This window comes from Vanessa atalanta, chromosome 2 (genome assembly GCF_905147765.1).
Source record: "Vanessa atalanta chromosome 2, ilVanAtal1.2, whole genome shotgun sequence".
In the NCBI taxonomy this organism is placed as follows: domain Eukaryota; kingdom Metazoa; phylum Arthropoda; class Insecta; order Lepidoptera; family Nymphalidae; genus Vanessa; species Vanessa atalanta.
Window position 1 is genome coordinate 8,306,344 of NC_061872.1, and position 19,042 is coordinate 8,325,385.

A 19,042-nucleotide genomic window follows, 5' to 3' on the forward strand; every position below is an offset into this window, starting at 1 on the left:
GTAAATATAGAAATTTGTAATTAGAAAAGCATTTTATTTTTCCCATCCCATTAGACGTCTTCGCTTTAAATTCAATTAATTAGGTTTTCATTTGAAACATGACTTAACGAAAATCGTTTTAAATGGAACTGAAGATTAATGATTGATAATTTTTCGACTTTTTTGGCAGCATGAATAAATTCTTAGCATAACATTAAGGTGTTAAATGATACAATAACTGTTTTAATTGCTCGGTCATATTATAATTGTTAATCAAAATAATTCAGAAATTGGTTTTCCATTTTTATTTTTCTTATTTTGTAAGAATATTTACTCTATCCATGACTACTGAAAAAATCTTTAATCATGATTCAGATGAAAAAGAATTTTGTTTTAATACAATGGTTCAGTTCAATGCATCAAATTAAATTAAATGTTAAAATTCAAGTTTAAATTTACCCTTATTAACTTTAGAACATACTAAGTTATTCGTATGATATACTAAGTACAGTATTTTTTTGTCATTTAACTCAATTTAAATAAGATTTACAAAAGGCAACATGGATGTCACCAATGTGAGATGTAACGCTTTCAATGATTGCAGATCATGTTTGATCATGTTTGATCATGTTTGTGGAGAAAAATATGGAGTACGAATCTTATTATTGTACAAAATGCAATTCATAACATTTTGAGCACATAGTAAATGTTGCTAGATTTCATAATAGAACTGCTCTGACCTTAAAAAAAAATTAAGTGAACTATTTAATTTATTAAACAAAAATTTCGAACAAAATCTACATAGAATTGACCTCATATCAATACACAATAACTTTGCAAAAAAGATACAAAACTATAAATCTAGCCGAAGTCAAATCAAGTTACCCTTTATTCGATATAGAAGCATTACACTTACTGATTGTCAAATTAAACATTTTACCAGTTCGGAATAGAAAATACCCTAACCAGAGAAGAACCAGAGAAACAAACTCAGTGAGTTATTTTTTTGTCAATTTGTGTTTGTTTACATATATTAACTATCAAAAAGAAATAGCCAGGAAGTACTTTGATGATCAATATAAAAAAAAAAACCACTTTAAAAACAATTTAAATATATTTAATACTAATGTAATGATAAATATATATTCATAGTTAATACACAATTGTTAAAAAACTGTCATTTTTTGCGCGTCCTTTCTTTGCTTCTGTTCTTTTACAATTTGTTTTTCTTTGTTCCGCATTAGATTTAACTCCTTGTTTTTTTCAGCTATTTGTATACTTATGCTTCTGTGGCCACTGGTGCCTTGAGGATATTTTGGTAAAGTACTTTGTAACTTTAAAATTTCGTTTTCTATCTTCCTACAATCTTCTTCCAACTTAAACTTTTCTATATTTAAATCTTTACTTGTAGATTGTTTGATTTCAACGGATGTCGCTGTTATTAATTGTTCTGTCTTCTCTGGCTTGTCTCCCAGAGTATTGTTTAGGAAATTAAAAACATTTCTTTTCTCCCTTTCTTTTTCTCTCTCATAAGCTCGCTTATTGCGTTCCTCTTCTCTCTTTTGTAACTTTTTCAATTTTTGCTCTACCTACAATAGAAAAATATGTCTAATGGAGCTATATTCATTCAAAAATTTATAAATAATACCATTGTTGTTCTAAAATATATAAAAATTCAAAAAAAGCCGGCTAAATAACTAACAGAAATGGAATTGCCTCATACATATAAAATTTTACAAAGTAATAATTGCAATGTTGGAGTACCTTTAGTGGGTCTTTTCCAGCATTCTTCTCAGACAACTCCATACAATGGTCGAGACTTCGGCCGGGCTGGACCGATCGAGCTTCGACAGGCTGCAGGCGACCATCGCTGGCAGCTCCCAGACCAGTGCCCGGAACATAGCCCATCGACAACATAATCTTGGACCCCATCCCCTGTCGAAAAATACATTTGAGTTATTCTAAATACATAGAATTAGAGTGAGAGTCCTGATTTTCTTTTCAATATTTAATTTAGGATGAATGAAGAGTCTAAAGATAAAGAATCAAAGATCACTCCTGACACTTAACTCTGTCACTTATTACACGGCAATGCAACATATTGATGTTTGGCAGTAAAATAAGTGATTAATATGCACCCAGAAATGCAGGCATAAAGGACTTCCATCTATAGTTTATTACTTTATTAAATTAATACAGGCAGTCTTAAAGTATATATTGAGGGTAAAACAATAAACTAAAAACCACATAACATACAATATATGATCATTGATCACATGGGAAAAGACTACAAGTTGTAACATTTATTTGATATTATAAATAATAAAGGAAGAATTGGAGGAACTATAGTGAGGCAAAGGCATGTACAAAATCAATTAGAACATTATTACAAAAAAGATATTTTCTTATCATTTATTAATCTTGAAGTTAAAAGGTCACAGACATTACATTACATTTATTAATCAAAATCTTTTAAAACCTCAATGAATTGAGATGTGAATTTAATATGAATATATTTTTTATCTAGTCCAAGATTAATTATTAAATTTCTATATTAAGCATATGTACATTTTACTACATACTTGAATAAAAGAGATCAATGAGCACATTGAATAAAAAGATTTATTAATAGAATTCCATCAAGTATTATTTTGTTGAATGAATCAAATGAAAACCATTAGAAAGTTATATGTGAATGTCAAAAGTGAAAGTTATAGTTTAAACAGAGAGCATACAAGTTTTAAAAGGTGATGCTTCTTTTGTAACTAAATTTTATTACGTCTTTTAGCATAAAATTATAAGTATATAATGTTTTATATCATGTAATATATAATGTAATATATTAAATTAATAAATTCATGTAAAGAAAGAAAATAATTTCTTTCCTTAATCTGAATACGCGCGCGCATCGTTAGTTCGACAGTTAGCCGCGGCGCGTCGCGTCAAGCTGGCTGTCATTGTCAATTTGCATGAATTGTAATAAGTTAATTTTAGTGAAATCGAGAGGTGATAAGAATAAACTTTTATTGTCGTTTCTTTGTTTACAGAGCAACAAAATTGAAGTTTTTATTTCTCCTCTTACAATAAAAATTAATAATTGTCTTATAAAACGACAATACTTGTTTAGAATGGCACATAGATTGCAGTTTGCATTTAGATATGAGGCATCACAAACCGACAGTAAGACGAGTGTGATCGCCATAACCTCAATTACAACAGAGGACAACAAAAAGTACATACTGCCAGACGCTGATACATATGCGATTCGCCACACAGCACTAACTAAGACAGAAACCTATAAAAGAGTGAAAAAAAGTTTAAATCAAAGAGGTCAAGAGAGAACAATATGGATTACCTGCACCGATGAAATGGTAAAAATTTATTTGGATGAAGATAATAATTTAATGTTTAATGACTTATATCTAAAAGAAATAAAAGAAACGGACGTCATTGCATCCACGCAGAAAAATGACGGTCAGCTAAATCTAAAAAATATATCAGAAAGATTTATGATTGAGAAATTTGTATGTAAATTCTCGAATGCAAAACAATGGATAGAAACATTTGAGAATGAATGCAATAGATTTGATATTAAGAAAGATACAACGAAGATAGAAATATTAAGATTGTTCTTAGACAAATCATGTGCAGACTGGCATTCAGCAACATTGAAAACTTTGAAAATAGAGGCTGGATGGTCCGAGTGGAAAGGTAAATTTTTAGATTCATTTGCTGATAGAGGATGGAATACGGGAATGTATGCCATATTTTACAAATATAAAGAAGGATCACTAATGGAATACGCCATAAGAAAAGAAAAGCTATTATTAGATATGGACGAGAATATTGGTGGGAAAAGCCTGGTGACACTTATAGCAGCTGGTTTACCTGAATCTATTAGAAACAGAATTGATCCAGAAAAGTGTGAAACCTCAACGAGATTACTTCATGAAATAAGTAAATGTGAAAGTTTGGTAATTAATAAAAGCTTTATAAAAAAGAGAGAAGAGAAAGAGTATAGTAAGAAATACTTTGGAGGGAAAAAGCCATGCAAAATTTGTCAGGACTTAGATAAAGGTACTCGGTACCACCCAGAACAGTCATGTTGGTTTAAAAAAGAAGGAAAAGAGATCAAGATGATTGGAAGTAATTCTGTATTAGAAGTAAATCTAAGTGAAGAGACAAAAAACGAGTAATCACACCATTGATAAAAATAAATATGTTATTAGGAGACAAAATACAAGTGAACGGAACATATGATTCGGGTTCCCAAGTCTCTCTAATAAACAAAAGATTAGTTCGGATACAAAATAATTCAGAAGATACAAATAGGATATTATTAAAAACGGTCAATGGTGTGACATACACAAAAGGACTAATAAATGTAAAAGTAAAAATTTTTGATATAGAAGAATGTGTTGATGTTTTCATTATAGACAAGGTTGATTTTGAAGATTTCATTATAGGACTAGATATGATAAAAAAATTCAGATTAACTCAAGATGAAGACCTAAATATATTACAAAAGACAAAGATGGAGATAGATACCATGAAGAAATTTGAAGAGATAGAAACAACTAAAATCAACTTTAATGAGCATGTGAATAAAAATGAATTCGTGACAAACCTACAGCTCTTGGAAAACAGCAAAAAGATTCAAATACAAAGTTTAATAGATAAATATAATACTGTATTTGCCAGAGATAAATATGATGTAGGGACAGTAAAAGAATATGAAGCTCGGATAGACTTACTGGTGGACAAATACTGCTGCAAAAGGCCGTACCGTTGCACAATAGAAGACAAAATAGAAATAGAAAAGCAAGTAGCAAATTTACTAAAAAATAACTTAATTGAAGAATCTTATAGCCCCTTTGCAGCGCCAGTTACTCTGGCATTTAAAAGAGATGAAAATACAAAATCAAGACTCTGTATTGATTTTCGTGAATTGAACAAGATAGTCATACCACAAGCACAACCATTTCCATTGATAAGCGACTTGATAATTAAAGCAAGAAACTGTAAATATTTTACTACCCTTGATATAAATTCCGCATTTTGGTCCATACCACTACGCATTGAGGACCGACAAAAAACAGGATTTGTGACACAAGATGGACACTACCAATGGACTTGCTTGCCCTTTGGACTGAAAACATCACCAGCAATATTCCAGAGAATTTTATCAAATATATTAAGAAATAATAATTTGAGGGACTTCACTGAGAATTACATTGATGATATCTTAATATTTTCACAATCATTTGAAAAACACATAGAACACATAGAGAAAGTACTTATCGCAATAATAGACACAGGTTTCAGGCTAAAATTTCAAAAATGCACCTTTGCAGCAACATCCGTAAAATACTTGGGACATATTATTGGAAACAATACGGTAAAACCAATTAAAGATAATATTATTTCGATACAGAAATTCCCAACGCCAAAAACCCAAAAGAACATTAGACAATTTCTAGGGAAGATTAACTTTTACCACGAGTATATACCGAATAGTTCAATAATATTAGATCCACTACATAAGTTACTGAGGAAAAATGTTCAATTTTTATGGTCAGAAGAGTGCGAAAAATCTTTTTCTGAGATAAAGAATATATTATGTTCACAACCAGTACTGGAAATATTTGATAAAGAATTACCTATTACGATTTACACAGATGCCTCGTTGAATGGCATAGGTGCAATATTGAAACAAATTCAAAAAGATGGAAAAGAAAAACCTGTTGGTTACTTTTCAAAGAAACTCAATGATTCACAAAAAAAGAAGAAGGCAATATACCTTGAATGCTTAGCAATTAAAGAAGCCATCAAGTACTGGCAATACTGGTTAATTGGAAGAAAATTTACAGTTTTTTCAGATCATAAACCACTAGAAAACCTTAACATAAAGGCTAGAACAGATGAGGAACTTGGGGAATTGACACTTTATTTGTCACAATATGACTTCAACATTAAATATATTCCGGGTAAAATTAACACTGAAGCAGATAGTCTCAGTAGAAATCCAGTTTTGGAAGACAATGATAATGACGAAGAAATTTTAAAAATGGTAAATTTGATAACATTAGATGACATAAAGGCCGACCAACAGAAAAATGAAAAAATAGGGAAAATGAAAAACAAATTAATTGAAAGAAATGGGATACTATACAAAAAAAATAGAAAGAGAGAAAAAATTATATTATCTGAAGAATCAAGTATAAAGCTAATAAAAGAAATACACACCGAATGGTGCCATTTAGGGATTAATCAAATGATAAATAAAATCAGTCCTTATTATACAGCAAATAGCCTAACGAGAAACATAAAAAAAATATGCAGTAATTGTGAAACCTGTGTAAAAAATAAATCTAGGGGCCAAAATAAATACGGATTGATGTCACATTTAGGGCCAGCATCAAAACCATTTCAAATAATGTCGATAGATACCATTGGTGGCTTTGGAGGATAAAGATCAACAAAGAAATTTCTACACTTGTTAGTTGATCATTTCACAAGGTTTGCGTTTATCTTAACATCAAGAACACAAAATGCTACAGATTTCATTAAGTTAGTGAAAAAAGTTCTTGAGACAGAAAAAATTGAAATATTACTTACAGATCAGTATCCAGGATTAAATTCAAAAGAATTCAAAGAATTTTTGAGAGATAATGATGTAAAACTAATCTTTACTGCAGTTGATAGTCCGTTTTCAAACGGACTCAATGAGAGATTGAACCAAACGCTGGTTAATAAAATGAGGTGCAAAATAAATGAAAAAACGGAAAAGAAAGCCTGGACAACAATTGCAAGGGAATGTTTAGATAAGTACAATGAAACCGAGCACTCAGTGACAGGTTTTGCACCAGTATATTTATTAGAAGGAAAGGTCACCAGCATTTTGCCACAAGAACTACGACAACCAATAGATACACAAACTTGGATCAAAAACAGAAAAGAAGCACTAGAAAGAACGATCAGATCACATACATATAATAAGAAATTATTTGATAAAGGCAGAAGACAAACTGAATTCAACATAGGGGAACTAGTATATATTGAAAACGGAAATAAATTGAATAGGAAAAAACTGGATAATTTAAGAATCGGTCCATTTGAAATAATAGACAAAATATCGAATACAATATACAAAATAAAAACAGGCAGAACAAAAAAGGATACAAGCCTATACCATATAACAAAACTTATTCGAATGGAAGACAATATAAGTGATTTAGAGGATAGTACTGAATAAAAGATGCAATTGTAATGAGAACTACTGAGTAATTCTCATCCTGGAGGAGGGAGATGTAAAGAAAGAAAATAATTTCTTTCCTTAATCTGAATACGCGCGCGCATCGTTAGTTCGACAGTTAGCCGCGGCGCGTCGCGTCAAGCTGGCTGTCATTGTCAATTTGCATGAATTGTAATAAGTTAATTTTAGTGAAATCGAGAGGTGATAAGAATAAACTTTTATTGTCGTTTCTTTGTTTACAGAGCAACAAAATTGAAGTTTTTATTTCTCCTCTTACAATAAAAATTAATAATTGTCTTATATTCATATAAATATCAAGTTTTTGTAATTTTAAATTGAAACATCTTCTTTTTTTGTTATCCATTTTTAAAAAAACCTTTAGATTTAAATAATACTAAATAGTTAAAATGTAATACATACTCACTCTAGTATATTGCTCCCAACCGCCCATCGCAGGAGCGTTGTTCTGTAAGCTCTTTTCTATTATTAAAGCTTTATTATCACAATCAACTCGCATTGTCTTGCTCTCCGGATACTCAGTATCACTCAAACTATCATCTGAATCTGTGTCTTCATCACCATCAACTAAAATAATGTAGACCATTATATTTAAAATAATCAAAAGAAATTTATTTTTGTTTAAAATCTGCTTAGTTGTCACAAATAATGTATATTTATTTAATTTTTACTGATATTACAATATATTTGAAAATCTAATATTACCAAGTGAAATAAGAACTCACTACTAAGTGGAAATATTTCTTCAAACATTACATGATGCTCATCTGACATTGTTTTTCTCTTCTCTCCTGTTTTCACACCATGTTCCAATTTCACTACACAAGATTTTTTCTCTATATCTACACCTTTGACTATTGCTATATGCCATAAATGGTATTTCTCTGTTGATTTTTTTGCTGTACTCATGTCCTGTAAGACACAATTACCAGAATTACTTGGCATATAAAGTCTTTTTACAGGGAACGGAGGAAATGTATTGCATAAGATTGTGCGCAATTACAAGCATACTCTGTAACTAAATTCATAGGACTACAACTTCATTCTCACTGGAGGTCATGCAAAAAACTAATTAAATTTTCTGCTTTTGAGGTAAAGGAGTGTAATAGTGTTAATTTTGGAAATCAGGGCTTTACTTCAAAATCTTTAAGATAAAACATAATAACATTTTATCTGCCGAACATTTGAACTCAGGACCTTGAGTATTGCAACTTTTAAGTTAATTAAATTAGAATTAACTTACAATAATATATTGAAGTAAATCCGTTTTATGTTTTAAAGACTGTGAAATATAAATTTGTAATAACAATTTAAATTACAATAAAATTCATAAATAATTACCTCATCATCTGGTGGTTTCAACTTTAATAGAATTCTGCTACCTATTTTAACACTATTATAATTAGGTTCTATAGCCTCTTTTAAATCTGACAATTTTACTACAGCACCATGAGAATATCTGAAAAAAAAACAACAGTTTTTACAGGCATATTAGTATCTAGACAAATCCATATAGATATTTGTTGAATAGAGACAATGTTAGTATTAATATCATGAACAATGTAACAGGTTTCATTCTGTAGTAAGTATATATTAAAAAAGCTCATTTCAAATTTATGTTCATGTTAATATTACAATTTAAGAAACTAGCTACCAATTTCAAATAAAATATTTAAAAACAAGTTTTAATTTGCTTATAATAAATTGTTGTCATTAGCGCCAAATGCATGTGTAGAATTTGCTCAATGAAATTGCTGGCTTAAAATTCAATTGCAAGAATTCACCAAAACCAAATAAGCAGAGTAATTAGTAAAAAAAGTGTTACCGTTTTAAAAACATATTTTTAAAGACAATAAATATATCAAAACTCACCTACATTGATCATCACTGAACTTGCAGTCACCATTTAAGTAGAAAGGACAAGGCAACATTTCTGCATGTGTGGGGTGTGTGAACAATACCTTTACCTATATAATTAAATGTATTATTATTAATACAATGTGTTGTTTATGAATTATAAATAACATTATCATCCAAACCTCTATTATAAAGGAATTTATTTTCAATGAAAATTACATAAGTTTTTAAGTTAAAAAATTATCAAGTTTGTTATATTAAGTGTGTGTTTCGTAAGCACTGGCACTTTGATATGATTATCTTATATATTAATTATCTTTGACTTAGACTATCTTAATTATTCTGCAGACCAGCTAGATTTTATATGTAATAGGTTAAAAAAATGGTTAGGTTGGTCATCAAACAATAACATATTTGGCTTACCAAAATTTAATATAACATGACTGACACATGTACCAATAGGAAATTAAATTAGTTATATAAATTTACTAAGAGCTGTCTATTATGGCATTAAAAACTAAAATATTTAGTAACCATTTAGACCGACCGAATAAATATATTGGCTCAATTTTTTTTAATATTTTATAAATGGTCTGAATGATAAACAGTATATTATCTGAATTCAAAACTATTGAAAAAAAAGTATTAAATTAATATGATTTTAATACACACCTGAAGGTCATTAAATTGATCATCATCTTGCCGAGGAACTACGGAGCTCACCATTGCATTATGCAGACTGGGTTTCCCACCCCATGTATGTGTGTGATAAACAGCACATTTCATTCCAAGGAGAGAAGACAATTCATCCTTGAATAACACATACCACATTACATTATTAATATTTGCATAGGGATTTGTGTCTATTAATATTATCCTTCCTACAAGATTAAATCCTGTATATATTCTGTATTCAATCATTTTGATTACTCCACATTTTTATATTAAATTGAATAGTTTTATCAAGTAATACATCAAAAAAATCTTGTTGTATGTATGATTATCTTTATAGCAATTACTATAAATATAATGGACATTTAATTATTCTAAAAATGTAAATCATCAATAACTAGCCTATCACCATTTGCAATGTTTTCTTTTGATAGGTCACCTACCAATAGATAACATTGCAACAAAGGTATTAGATACCTAGTTAATTAATAGAGTTATATGAAACTGCAATTATTATTGAGTTCATGAATTTGGTGATCCTAATATTTGAGCAATCTATTTGATAAAAAAGTTTCACACTGCCAATAAGGCAGTACATAAATAAATATTTCTTTGACATCTGGAATAACTTAATATACTATTCCACTTTTAAATTGTATATTTTTCCATTTATTGTGAGTTAATTGTTCATAGGTATTATACAATATTTTACCTCTATATCACTATTACTGTCAGCACTTTCATTTTGAGCACTGTTTTCAGGCTTATCCTGTGAATCTTTATTCTCTTCGTAAGCTCCAGTTTCAGCCATTTCTTTCTAAAAATGTAAAAAGCAAAAATAATAACAATATAGAATCAATATTACTTTGTTGTTTATAATGTTTTCAAACCATAAATAAAGCGTATTCATCATCCAGTCCATTTGTATTGGTAGCATCATTTCCAGGATTACGGTCATCCTCTCTATTATTTTGAACATCTAAACTTTCTCGTGTCAGGTTAATAAGTTCTTGTAATTCTGATTGTAAAGCCAGTAAAGATTCGCGTTCACCGATCTCTTGAGTCGCTTGTAGTGCTTGTTTGACCACACTGAGCTAGAAAACCAGTAAAACTAATTTAATGTCCTTAGATATTCTATTTAAACTTTGTTTGTTTCATTATGTACCTGATCTTCATATTGGCTTATAGATAATGTTAAATCTTCCATATTTTTAATATTTAACTGGAGTAAATTTGAGTTTTATAAGAATTAAAATGAAATAGATTTAATATTTCAAGAAAAAAACGTCGTTAGAGGATCATTTATACTCAAAAAAGGTTTAGTTAAGCTTATTTTAAAATGAGTAATCAATACATTTTCTACTGTGTTAAGTTTGACATATTTACGATATTTTCATTTTTCAAGCTCGTTTCAGTTCTTTTTCTTACAATATTGGACGCGTTCATTTGTCATGTGACTATTTTTCATTAGAAAATTTAAATGCATATTATTTTTGTACGAAGTTTTAAAATGATTTGTATAAATAAATATGTTTAAAAAATAACATTTAAAAAAATGTTTTATAAATATATATATATAGATAAAATGATAATATATTTGTATATAATTAAAAATATATTATATAAATTTTTTACAAATTTTAATCAAAACGCAGAGCGTACCAAAACGCATTGGTTATAAAATATTTTGCGTATGTTGGTACAGACCAAAAACGACATATTATATTAAGAAAATAACAATAAAAAAAATACTTATCTTTTCTTAAGACATATCTTAAATACATATAATTTAGTAATATTGTAACTTTTTTCAAGTGTTTCATCATCATTTTACCCTTTCTTACAATTTCGGATTTAGAAACGGGTTAAAATAAAATACTCGAGTTGACTTCATTGGAATAATTATTATAGTTAATAAAATAATTTATCCGTAACGACTGTAATGTCATGTAGATCGAAAACCGAACCAACGACGACCGAGGCCGTCAGGCCGGCGATCCGACATCAATATAGATCATGCGCAGGGTCAATGCCTCTTCGTCTCTTCTTTGTATTATTGCCAACTTCCTATTATTGCAAAATTCGATAGAGAATTATTTGAACCCCTAAGCATAGATAATACACTTATACTAGCTACCCCTAAGCTCAGTTGAGAGTAGATACTCATAGGAGCTAGCCCTAGACCAATATAACTTTTAGTTAATATTTAAGTATTTCTGTATATACAATATAATGTGATATTTGAATGATAATTTTAAATAATTATTAAATAAAATAGTTATACAAATATTTATTTACAAACAAGTTATATTTTAAATCAAAAAGAAACATGTAACACTATGAAGTATTCAGATAGAGATTTTGTGTGTTATAATAATTATATTTTATATTATAGATGCTCATATGCTTATATTCTATATTTAAAAAAAAATATTAAAAAAAAGTTTATAACCACTATAATCAAGATTAATATAATATAAATATATTGAAAATATAAAATGTTTTATGACATTTTTTACAAATCAGCTGATGAGATAGATAGATAGAGATAGAGGAATTTGAAGCAACAGATGGACAGACAGAGTTACTTTTGCATTTTTAGTATTAGTATAGATTAATACATTCATATATTAAAAACCATAAAGGTTACAATTTCTTAATATATTATCTTTAATATTTCATTTTTCTGAACAGTCTATTCTATTCCTAAATAAATCTCAAAGTTGCTTAAAATATAAAAATATAGATAATTTAATAATTGAGCACAACATTTTTTTTAATTTAAAGCTCTTTCAGATAATTCATTGTAGTTTTCTTTATGACTGATGCAACTGTACTTTTTACAATAGCACCTGTATATTGCTTGTCACTATCAAAATTAATTGATATTGTTTGGAATGTTTCATTCATTATACTTTTAAGCTTGTTTACGACATCCTCATTTTGAGCTACTTCAGTTCGTTCTCTATGTATAACTGTATCAATTACTTGTTCAGTCAAATTGCTTTCATCATTATTTTTAAGTTTTCTTTCCTCTAATTTTGAGGAAATCAATTGTATATCCTCTTTAAGTTTGTTTATTTGTCTATCTTTTTCTTCAGAGTTTTGCCGGCAATCACATGGTACATCTGTTTTACTGGTATGATTAATAATTTCAAATGTGTCGCAGTTAAACCCTTTTGATTTTATGAAATGTTCATAAGCTTTGATTTTTTTTTCATATTCATTTAACAACTTATATGTTATTTCATTTTGTAAGTGTGATGTGTTATTGCTTATGTAATTTCTATCAACACTATCTAAACATTGCACTTTATTCAACATAATATCTAATTTATCTGTGATTCTGCTCATATTCATTCGTAATTCACTGTTGCTTACTCTTTGTTCAGAAATAAACAGTGACATGTCATTTTCATCAGATACAATATTTCCTGGACTTTTTACAATATCCATTATTTTAACACCCACAGTTTGATAATTGTTTTGGAATGTATTTGTTTCAGGAGATAGTAATGGCTTGGTTGTCTTTAATTGTGAAACATTAATATTTTCTGTTTCTGTGATATGCTTTTCAATGTTTCTTTTATTGGCATTTTTAAATTGTTTGTGTCTGGCTTTATGTAGGCTTTGTAAGTCGTTTGAGTCTGATGAATCACTTGTTTGTGCTGTTATTATGTGAGTAGATGGTAAAACTGATTGTCCCATATTAGCCATTCTTTTTAAAATGGAATCCTTTGTTCTTCTATTTACCGAAGAATCTGTGTCACTTTCTTTTTCATCATTTTTAATTAGATTTTTTACTAAAGGTGATGTGCTTTGTCTATGGCTATTGTCAATATCATCCTTTTTAGATAACTCATTTTCTGCATCTGTAGGATACTTAAGGCATACATTTAATCCTTGCAAAATATCCAAGATTTTGTTTATTTCATATGAATTTGTATAAATACTCCAATATTTCTGTTTATTGTCGTAGAATGATATGCTAACATTTTCCTTTATATTTATTTCGGTACCAGAAGTTAGCGTCAAACATGATAATATTGTCTTATTAGAGTCATACAGTATAATGTTATGAAGGCTACTTTTAATAATTTTAATTATTGTAAAACCTATTCTTTCTTTAGATACATAGGAGTTTTTGAGCCTGAAAAGATTGTATAAATTTAATTATTTTTTTAGTCAATAGATTATAAAGTGAAAATGATTTTGGATGATGTTGTTTAAAATAATAATAAAAAAGTAGGTTATTTTTTTTTACCATTCATAAGCATTCACAGTCATCACATATAAGACACACTGGGTAGGCTTATCCTCTTCAGGTTTTGGAGGAACTTGAGTTGGTAATGGGGGTATGTACTTTAGAGAGCTATTTTCTTGTCCATCCTCAGTTTGTAAAGTGTTACTAAATATCTTAGATAGAGATGTACTGAAAAAGAAAATTCGATGAAAACTTATTGATGGTAATTCAAACCTTAATTTAATTTACTATAATGTATGAATGTCACATACCCAGAAGCAGGAGTGAAGTAATCTACGTCTACTTCTTCAGTTTCGAGCATTTTGGTAATTAATTTGTAAGTTTAGATTCTATTTTTATTTATTACAGAAAGAAAGAACTGATTATCATTTGTCATTCTACAATTTTATCAAACCCTAGCATATTAGCACCATCTTATATAAACCGGTTAAGTAAATCTTATTCCATAGGTACTCTATGCAAGTTCTATTCTAAATATTTAAATAAGGTCGTAGCAAGTAAACATCGAATCATCTTCCGTGGAAGTTAATATACTCTTTAGCAACTTTTTTTTCCAAATTAAGCAGATTAGGTTTATGTAAATAAACAAAATTGCAATGAAAAAGTATTAAAAGCTTAAATTGTGTTTATTTGATAGATTATTTATTTAAACATAAAAAATAAATATCTATTTGTATTAATTAAACAAATTGAAAATTCTTCTTTGTGTCAAACAAACTGACAGTTAACAGACAATATAATCGGTATTCAGTTACGGTATTCAGTATACGGTTATTCAGTTTACGGTATAGTACCTTATTTGGTAAGCGTGAAATAACTAGACGCAGCAGGAATCAAGTCTGTTTAATTGAGTATCTATTACAACACTGAATAATGAAATTATGTGACATAGTATTTATAGTAGGCACAAGTACAAAATATGTAACGTACGATTTGTGTGATAGGCTATCAAAAGTAGACAAAAAGTGGTCAATAATTCAATAGTTATGAATAATGTATATGGTTCTCTCAGAAATGTTAATATATAAAAATTTCAAAACCTTATTACGGAATCATGTGATATTTTAAATATTTAATTACTAAAGTATATTCAATGAATGCGTGTATTGAAATTTTAAACAAATATTTTTATCATTATTGCATTATTGTATTATATTTTTTTTATAATTAATGATTTACTATTTTTGAGGTCCTTTTTTCTTTATATTTATTCGTATTTTAAGCCTAAGAAACATTGTGTTCTTTCCTAAATATTTTTTTTTATTTTATCACTTTAAACACCACAAATAACTTCATACTTCCATCCTTCATCAATCCATTTGAACATAAGTATGAAATTTACGCCAAGTAATTTTGCTTTTTTTAGTCTAAAATACCAATTATGTACATTTGCATATTTGGTCCAAATTATTTCCACGTCCTAAAGTAATTTTTGCCTAAAAGGAGTGTCCCTTTTTAGTTTTTATCTAATAATAGATAAGAAACCGTTAATAAATAGAGAAGTTTTAAACTTACATTACAGTTTAGTTTCTTAGTTTGTAGTAATCTGTTTCTGAATTTTGTTATGACTTATGACAATTGAATTATCTGTCAACTTAATACGGTGTTCTTTAATCTTAGGTTTTTGAAGCGCATTAAAGATTGTTTAAGAATAAAATATATATATAACGTGTTCAATTAGCTTTGAAAGGCCTTATAAAAATTAACTGTGATAAAATTCCATTTGATCATGTCTAACACATACACGTGTATAACATGCCAGGTGTTCTTTAAAACAGCTGATTTACAGCGTGAGCATTACAAATTAGATTGGCACAGGTATAATTTGAAACGAAAAGTAGCCTCTATACCTCCAGTAACGTTAGAGGAATTTGAACAACGGGCAAAAGAGCACAGAGAACAGGCACAAAACGTTGATCGAGATGAGTCGGTTTATTGTAAATGCTGCTCAAAATTATTCAATTCTAAAAACGCTTATAACAATCATTTAAATAGCAAGAAGCATAAATTGGCTGAAGAAAAACATTTGGCTGATGAACAATCAAGCAGTCTCAAAAAACAGGAAGATGAAAGCCAATCAGAGAGCAATAGTTTTGAAAAAATTGATCCAAGTAAGATAGTGCCGGCACAACCAGGAAAATTTGTTGTTGTAAATGCTGAAGACTCGGGCGATGATGATATTGAAACAGATTCTGATATAGAAGAGGTATTATTAAAATATATATATAAAAACTGTAACAGTACCAATATTGCAAACTTAGAATTAAGTAATAATAATATATATTTTTTTAGCTTGACTCTGATGAATGGGAAGAGTGTCGTATCAAAGGTAGTGACTCTCTTATCAAACCTAGGGACTGCTTATTCTGTGGGAACCATAGTAAAAATATGGTGAAGAATTTGAAACACATGTCTGAGACTCATTCATTCTTCATTCCGGATGTGGAATATTGTACAGATATGAAAGGTCTACTATTATATCTCGGCGAGAAGGTACGAACTATACATAATATAAGGAACAATTCTTATAACTTTGTAATTTTATTAAGGCTTTTGGTATGATGGAGTACTATTTTCAAGGTATTTAAATACATATGTAAAATGATCAAAATAATATATTAATCAGATAATTCATTTATTCTTTAAGATTCAAATAGAATACTTACATGACAAAATAGATATTGACAAAAAAACACTTTATAGATTTCACAAGGGTTTATGTGTCTATGGTGCAATGAAACTGGGCGTACATTTTACTCTATGGAAGCTGCACGGGGCCATATGATTGATAAGGGGCATTGTAAGATGTTGCATGAAGGTCTAGCATTGGCTGAATATGCTGATTATTATGATTATAGGTAATTTTTATGGTATTAGTACTTTTTGTTTCAATTACTCACTATTGCACAATAGATTTTAATCAAATACTTATAAATATATACTTGTATTTTGTTTACCTTCTGTGGTTTATACAGCTGCTGAATTGATATTGGCATTTGTTCAGTCTTTTAAAAGTAAAAAATGTTATAAAATATAGTGAATGAAACATTTTATTCAAAGTTTGTATGTTTTTTCATCAAGTGCATCATATCCTGATCATGGTGAAGAAGAAGCTAACATGGATGTAGATGAAGAGGTTGAAGAGCCAGCAGCATTAGAATGTGATGACTACCAACTGGTGCTACCATCTGGTGTCACTGTGGGACATCGTTCTCTTATGAGGTAGCACTAATATTCCTATATATCTCTGATTTTCGTTTGAAGCAAGTTATGAGTGTAGTTGAATAAATTATACATATTTTTGTGCGTACATACATGTAGTATTCTATATATAAAAATAAAGAAGGAAATATAAGCTTGTGCAGGTTTGGAACGAAGGAATGGGAGGTAAACATGTTAAAAAACTTGTACTAATTTTACTTTTCTGTTTGGTCACCTTTAATTTATTACCCTATCCAACATGTATTGTCATGTTCTTTATGGATGGATGAGCACTGGTGCACTTAGGCTTCTTTGCTCTTGAACATAGTCAAGAACACTTTTGAAGGGTAATGTTTTAAGGAGCCCAGAAAGTGTTGTTGTGTGTGTTGCCAAATGGAAAAAGGTGTATTTTCATTCAAAAGATTATTCAGTGATTTATGCAAATAGTAAGCAAACCTTGGAAATAATATAATATGAAATGAAATAATATATAGATAGTAAACAATTACAAAAATGGATAAATAATATCTGTCTTAGTACTTCATTAGGTTAGAGTATTTAGTTACAGAACTAATGGTAATTTTTCTTCTATTACTAAGTAGGTATGTAACACTCAACACAAAAAATGAGTTTTGGCATATAATTTCCACTTATGATGTGTATTTAGAATTTAAAATTAGAAAAAATAGTAGCTTTGTAGAATTAAGTGTTAAAATTTAATCTCTATAGCATACTGATCGAACTGCATATTTGACAATCATATCAAAAACTGCAGTGGAACTGGACCTGAAACATAGTTTGAAAATAATCAATTATCTTCATCATCATCATTATTTTTTGTCATGATAAACTCAATGCTGGTCATCAACTCTATTGTAAGGACTGTATGCTTATGTTTGAAGCGAAATTAATTGAACTAAAGCACAATAAATAAAAAGTGTAAACTAAATTAGGATAAATGTAATAAATACATTAATTCATAACAATATGATATTTTCCAGATACTACAAACAGAATGTAACACAAAATAGTCAAGCCCTTGTTAAAAAATCGGATCGCAAACTTCATCGCTTACTAGGTGTCTATCGGGCTTTGGGCTGGGCTCCGAAGGAGCAAGCAGTAGCAGCAAAGTATGTTTTAGTTTTTGACTTCATTTTAGTTTTTAACATTCTGGCAATACTAATGTGTTAAAAATGTGTTTATAGGAAAGCCCGAGACATTCACTTCATGAAACGAGTACAAGCAAAATGGGAGATGAAAATGTCTATCAAGGCGAATAAGTTTCAAAAACATTTCCGACAACAAGTCAACTTCTAGATCATTATAGTTAAATGTACAATATATTGTACATTATATTGTTCCTTAAAGCAGTTTGATATGAATTAAAGACAGAGACTTAAATTATCTTTTTTACTGCTTGTGTTTATTATAGAATATATAATATGAAGGTGCAAATATTATATCTGAATACAGCATTGGTTTTTTTAGCTACATTTTTTTTTATTAAAAAGGAACTGCTTGTTCTGTATAAAAATGTGGAATACTATCACAGCAGCAGCATATCTTAACAATTATAATATTTTTATTTATATTTATGACTGTGTTATAAACATGATTGCTTATGAATTTGATCTGTAAATTGAACAGACGACTTATATTTTGAATGTTGGTCAATTTTAAGCATTTTATTAGATAACTTTTGTCATATCAATCTTGTTTATTTTAATTCGACCTTTCTTAAACCAAATTACATGTTATCCGATGTTATAAAAGAAACAATAAAATTTATACACAAA

General features: G+C 28.8%; 3 protein-coding genes across 4 annotated transcripts; 1 reads left to right on the forward strand and 2 right to left on the reverse strand.

Annotated features, from left to right (window-relative positions):
* Nucleotides 1-1,122: 1,122 nt before the first annotated feature.
* On the reverse strand, nucleotides 1,123-11,198 carry LOC125075745 (zinc finger CCCH-type with G patch domain-containing protein). 2 transcript variants are annotated; one of them, XM_047687459.1, is made up of 10 exons: nucleotides 10,947-11,198; nucleotides 10,672-10,870; nucleotides 10,494-10,598; nucleotides 9,782-9,919; nucleotides 9,125-9,219; nucleotides 8,594-8,711; nucleotides 7,978-8,164; nucleotides 7,659-7,819; nucleotides 1,744-1,914; nucleotides 1,123-1,568 (listed from the first exon to the last, which is right to left on the reverse strand). In XM_047687459.1, exons 1-10 carry the CDS (start codon nucleotides 10,955-10,957, stop codon nucleotides 1,146-1,148), a joined length of 1,608 nt encoding a protein of 535 aa, XP_047543415.1. In that variant the 5' UTR covers nucleotides 10,958-11,198; the 3' UTR covers nucleotides 1,123-1,145. The 2 variants fall into 2 exon arrangements, with proteins under 2 accessions (XP_047543415.1, XP_047543405.1); XM_047687449.1 differs by having other exon boundaries at nucleotides 10,672-10,875; nucleotides 10,947-11,197.
* Nucleotides 11,199-12,236: 1,038 nt separating this feature from the next.
* On the reverse strand, nucleotides 12,237-14,700 carry LOC125071522. The gene is made up of 3 exons (XM_047681810.1): nucleotides 14,297-14,700; nucleotides 14,046-14,213; nucleotides 12,237-13,931 (listed from the first exon to the last, which is right to left on the reverse strand). Exons 1-3 carry the CDS (start codon nucleotides 14,344-14,346, stop codon nucleotides 12,563-12,565), a joined length of 1,587 nt encoding a protein of 528 aa, XP_047537766.1. The 5' UTR covers nucleotides 14,347-14,700; the 3' UTR covers nucleotides 12,237-12,562.
* Nucleotides 14,701-15,605: 905 nt separating this feature from the next.
* LOC125070548 (zinc finger protein 622) lies at nucleotides 15,606-19,027 on the forward strand. The gene is made up of 6 exons (XM_047680457.1): nucleotides 15,606-16,251; nucleotides 16,338-16,538; nucleotides 16,749-16,903; nucleotides 17,127-17,267; nucleotides 18,248-18,376; nucleotides 18,452-19,027. Exons 1-6 carry the CDS (start codon nucleotides 15,775-15,777, stop codon nucleotides 18,561-18,563), a joined length of 1,215 nt encoding a protein of 404 aa, XP_047536413.1. The 5' UTR covers nucleotides 15,606-15,774; the 3' UTR covers nucleotides 18,564-19,027.
* Nucleotides 19,028-19,042: the final 15 nt, after the last annotated feature.

Bases quoted from the DNA above. Each gene is read 5' to 3' on its own strand.
- LOC125071522 (XM_047681810.1), bottom strand. From the start codon at position 14,346: ATGCTCGAAACTGAAGAAGTAGACGTAGATTACTTCACTCCTGCTTCT. The intron at 14,214-14,296 runs GTATGTGACATT...TTTCTTTTTCAG, and splicing joins TACTTCACTCCTGCTTCTGG to TACATCTCTATCTAAGATAT. The intron at 13,932-14,045 runs GTAAAAAAAAAT...CAATCTTTTCAG, and splicing joins ACTGTGAATGCTTATGAATG to GCTCAAAAACTCCTATGTAT.
- LOC125070548 (XM_047680457.1), top strand. From the start codon at position 15,775: ATGTCTAACACATACACGTGTATAACATGCCAGGTGTTCTTTAAAACA. The intron at 16,252-16,337 runs GTATTATTAAAA...ATATTTTTTTAG, and splicing joins CAGATTCTGATATAGAAGAG to CTTGACTCTGATGAATGGGA. The intron at 17,268-18,247 runs GTAGCACTAATA...GATATTTTCCAG, and splicing joins GGACATCGTTCTCTTATGAG to ATACTACAAACAGAATGTAA.
- LOC125075745 (XM_047687449.1), bottom strand. From the start codon at position 10,988: ATGGAAGATTTAACATTATCTATAAGCCAATATGAAGATCAG. The intron at 10,876-10,946 runs GTACATAATGAA...CTGGTTTTCTAG, and splicing joins TAAGCCAATATGAAGATCAG to CTCAGTGTGGTCAAACAAGC. The intron at 10,599-10,671 runs GTTTGAAAACAT...TTACATTTTTAG, and splicing joins ATGAATACGCTTTATTTATG to AAAGAAATGGCTGAAACTGG.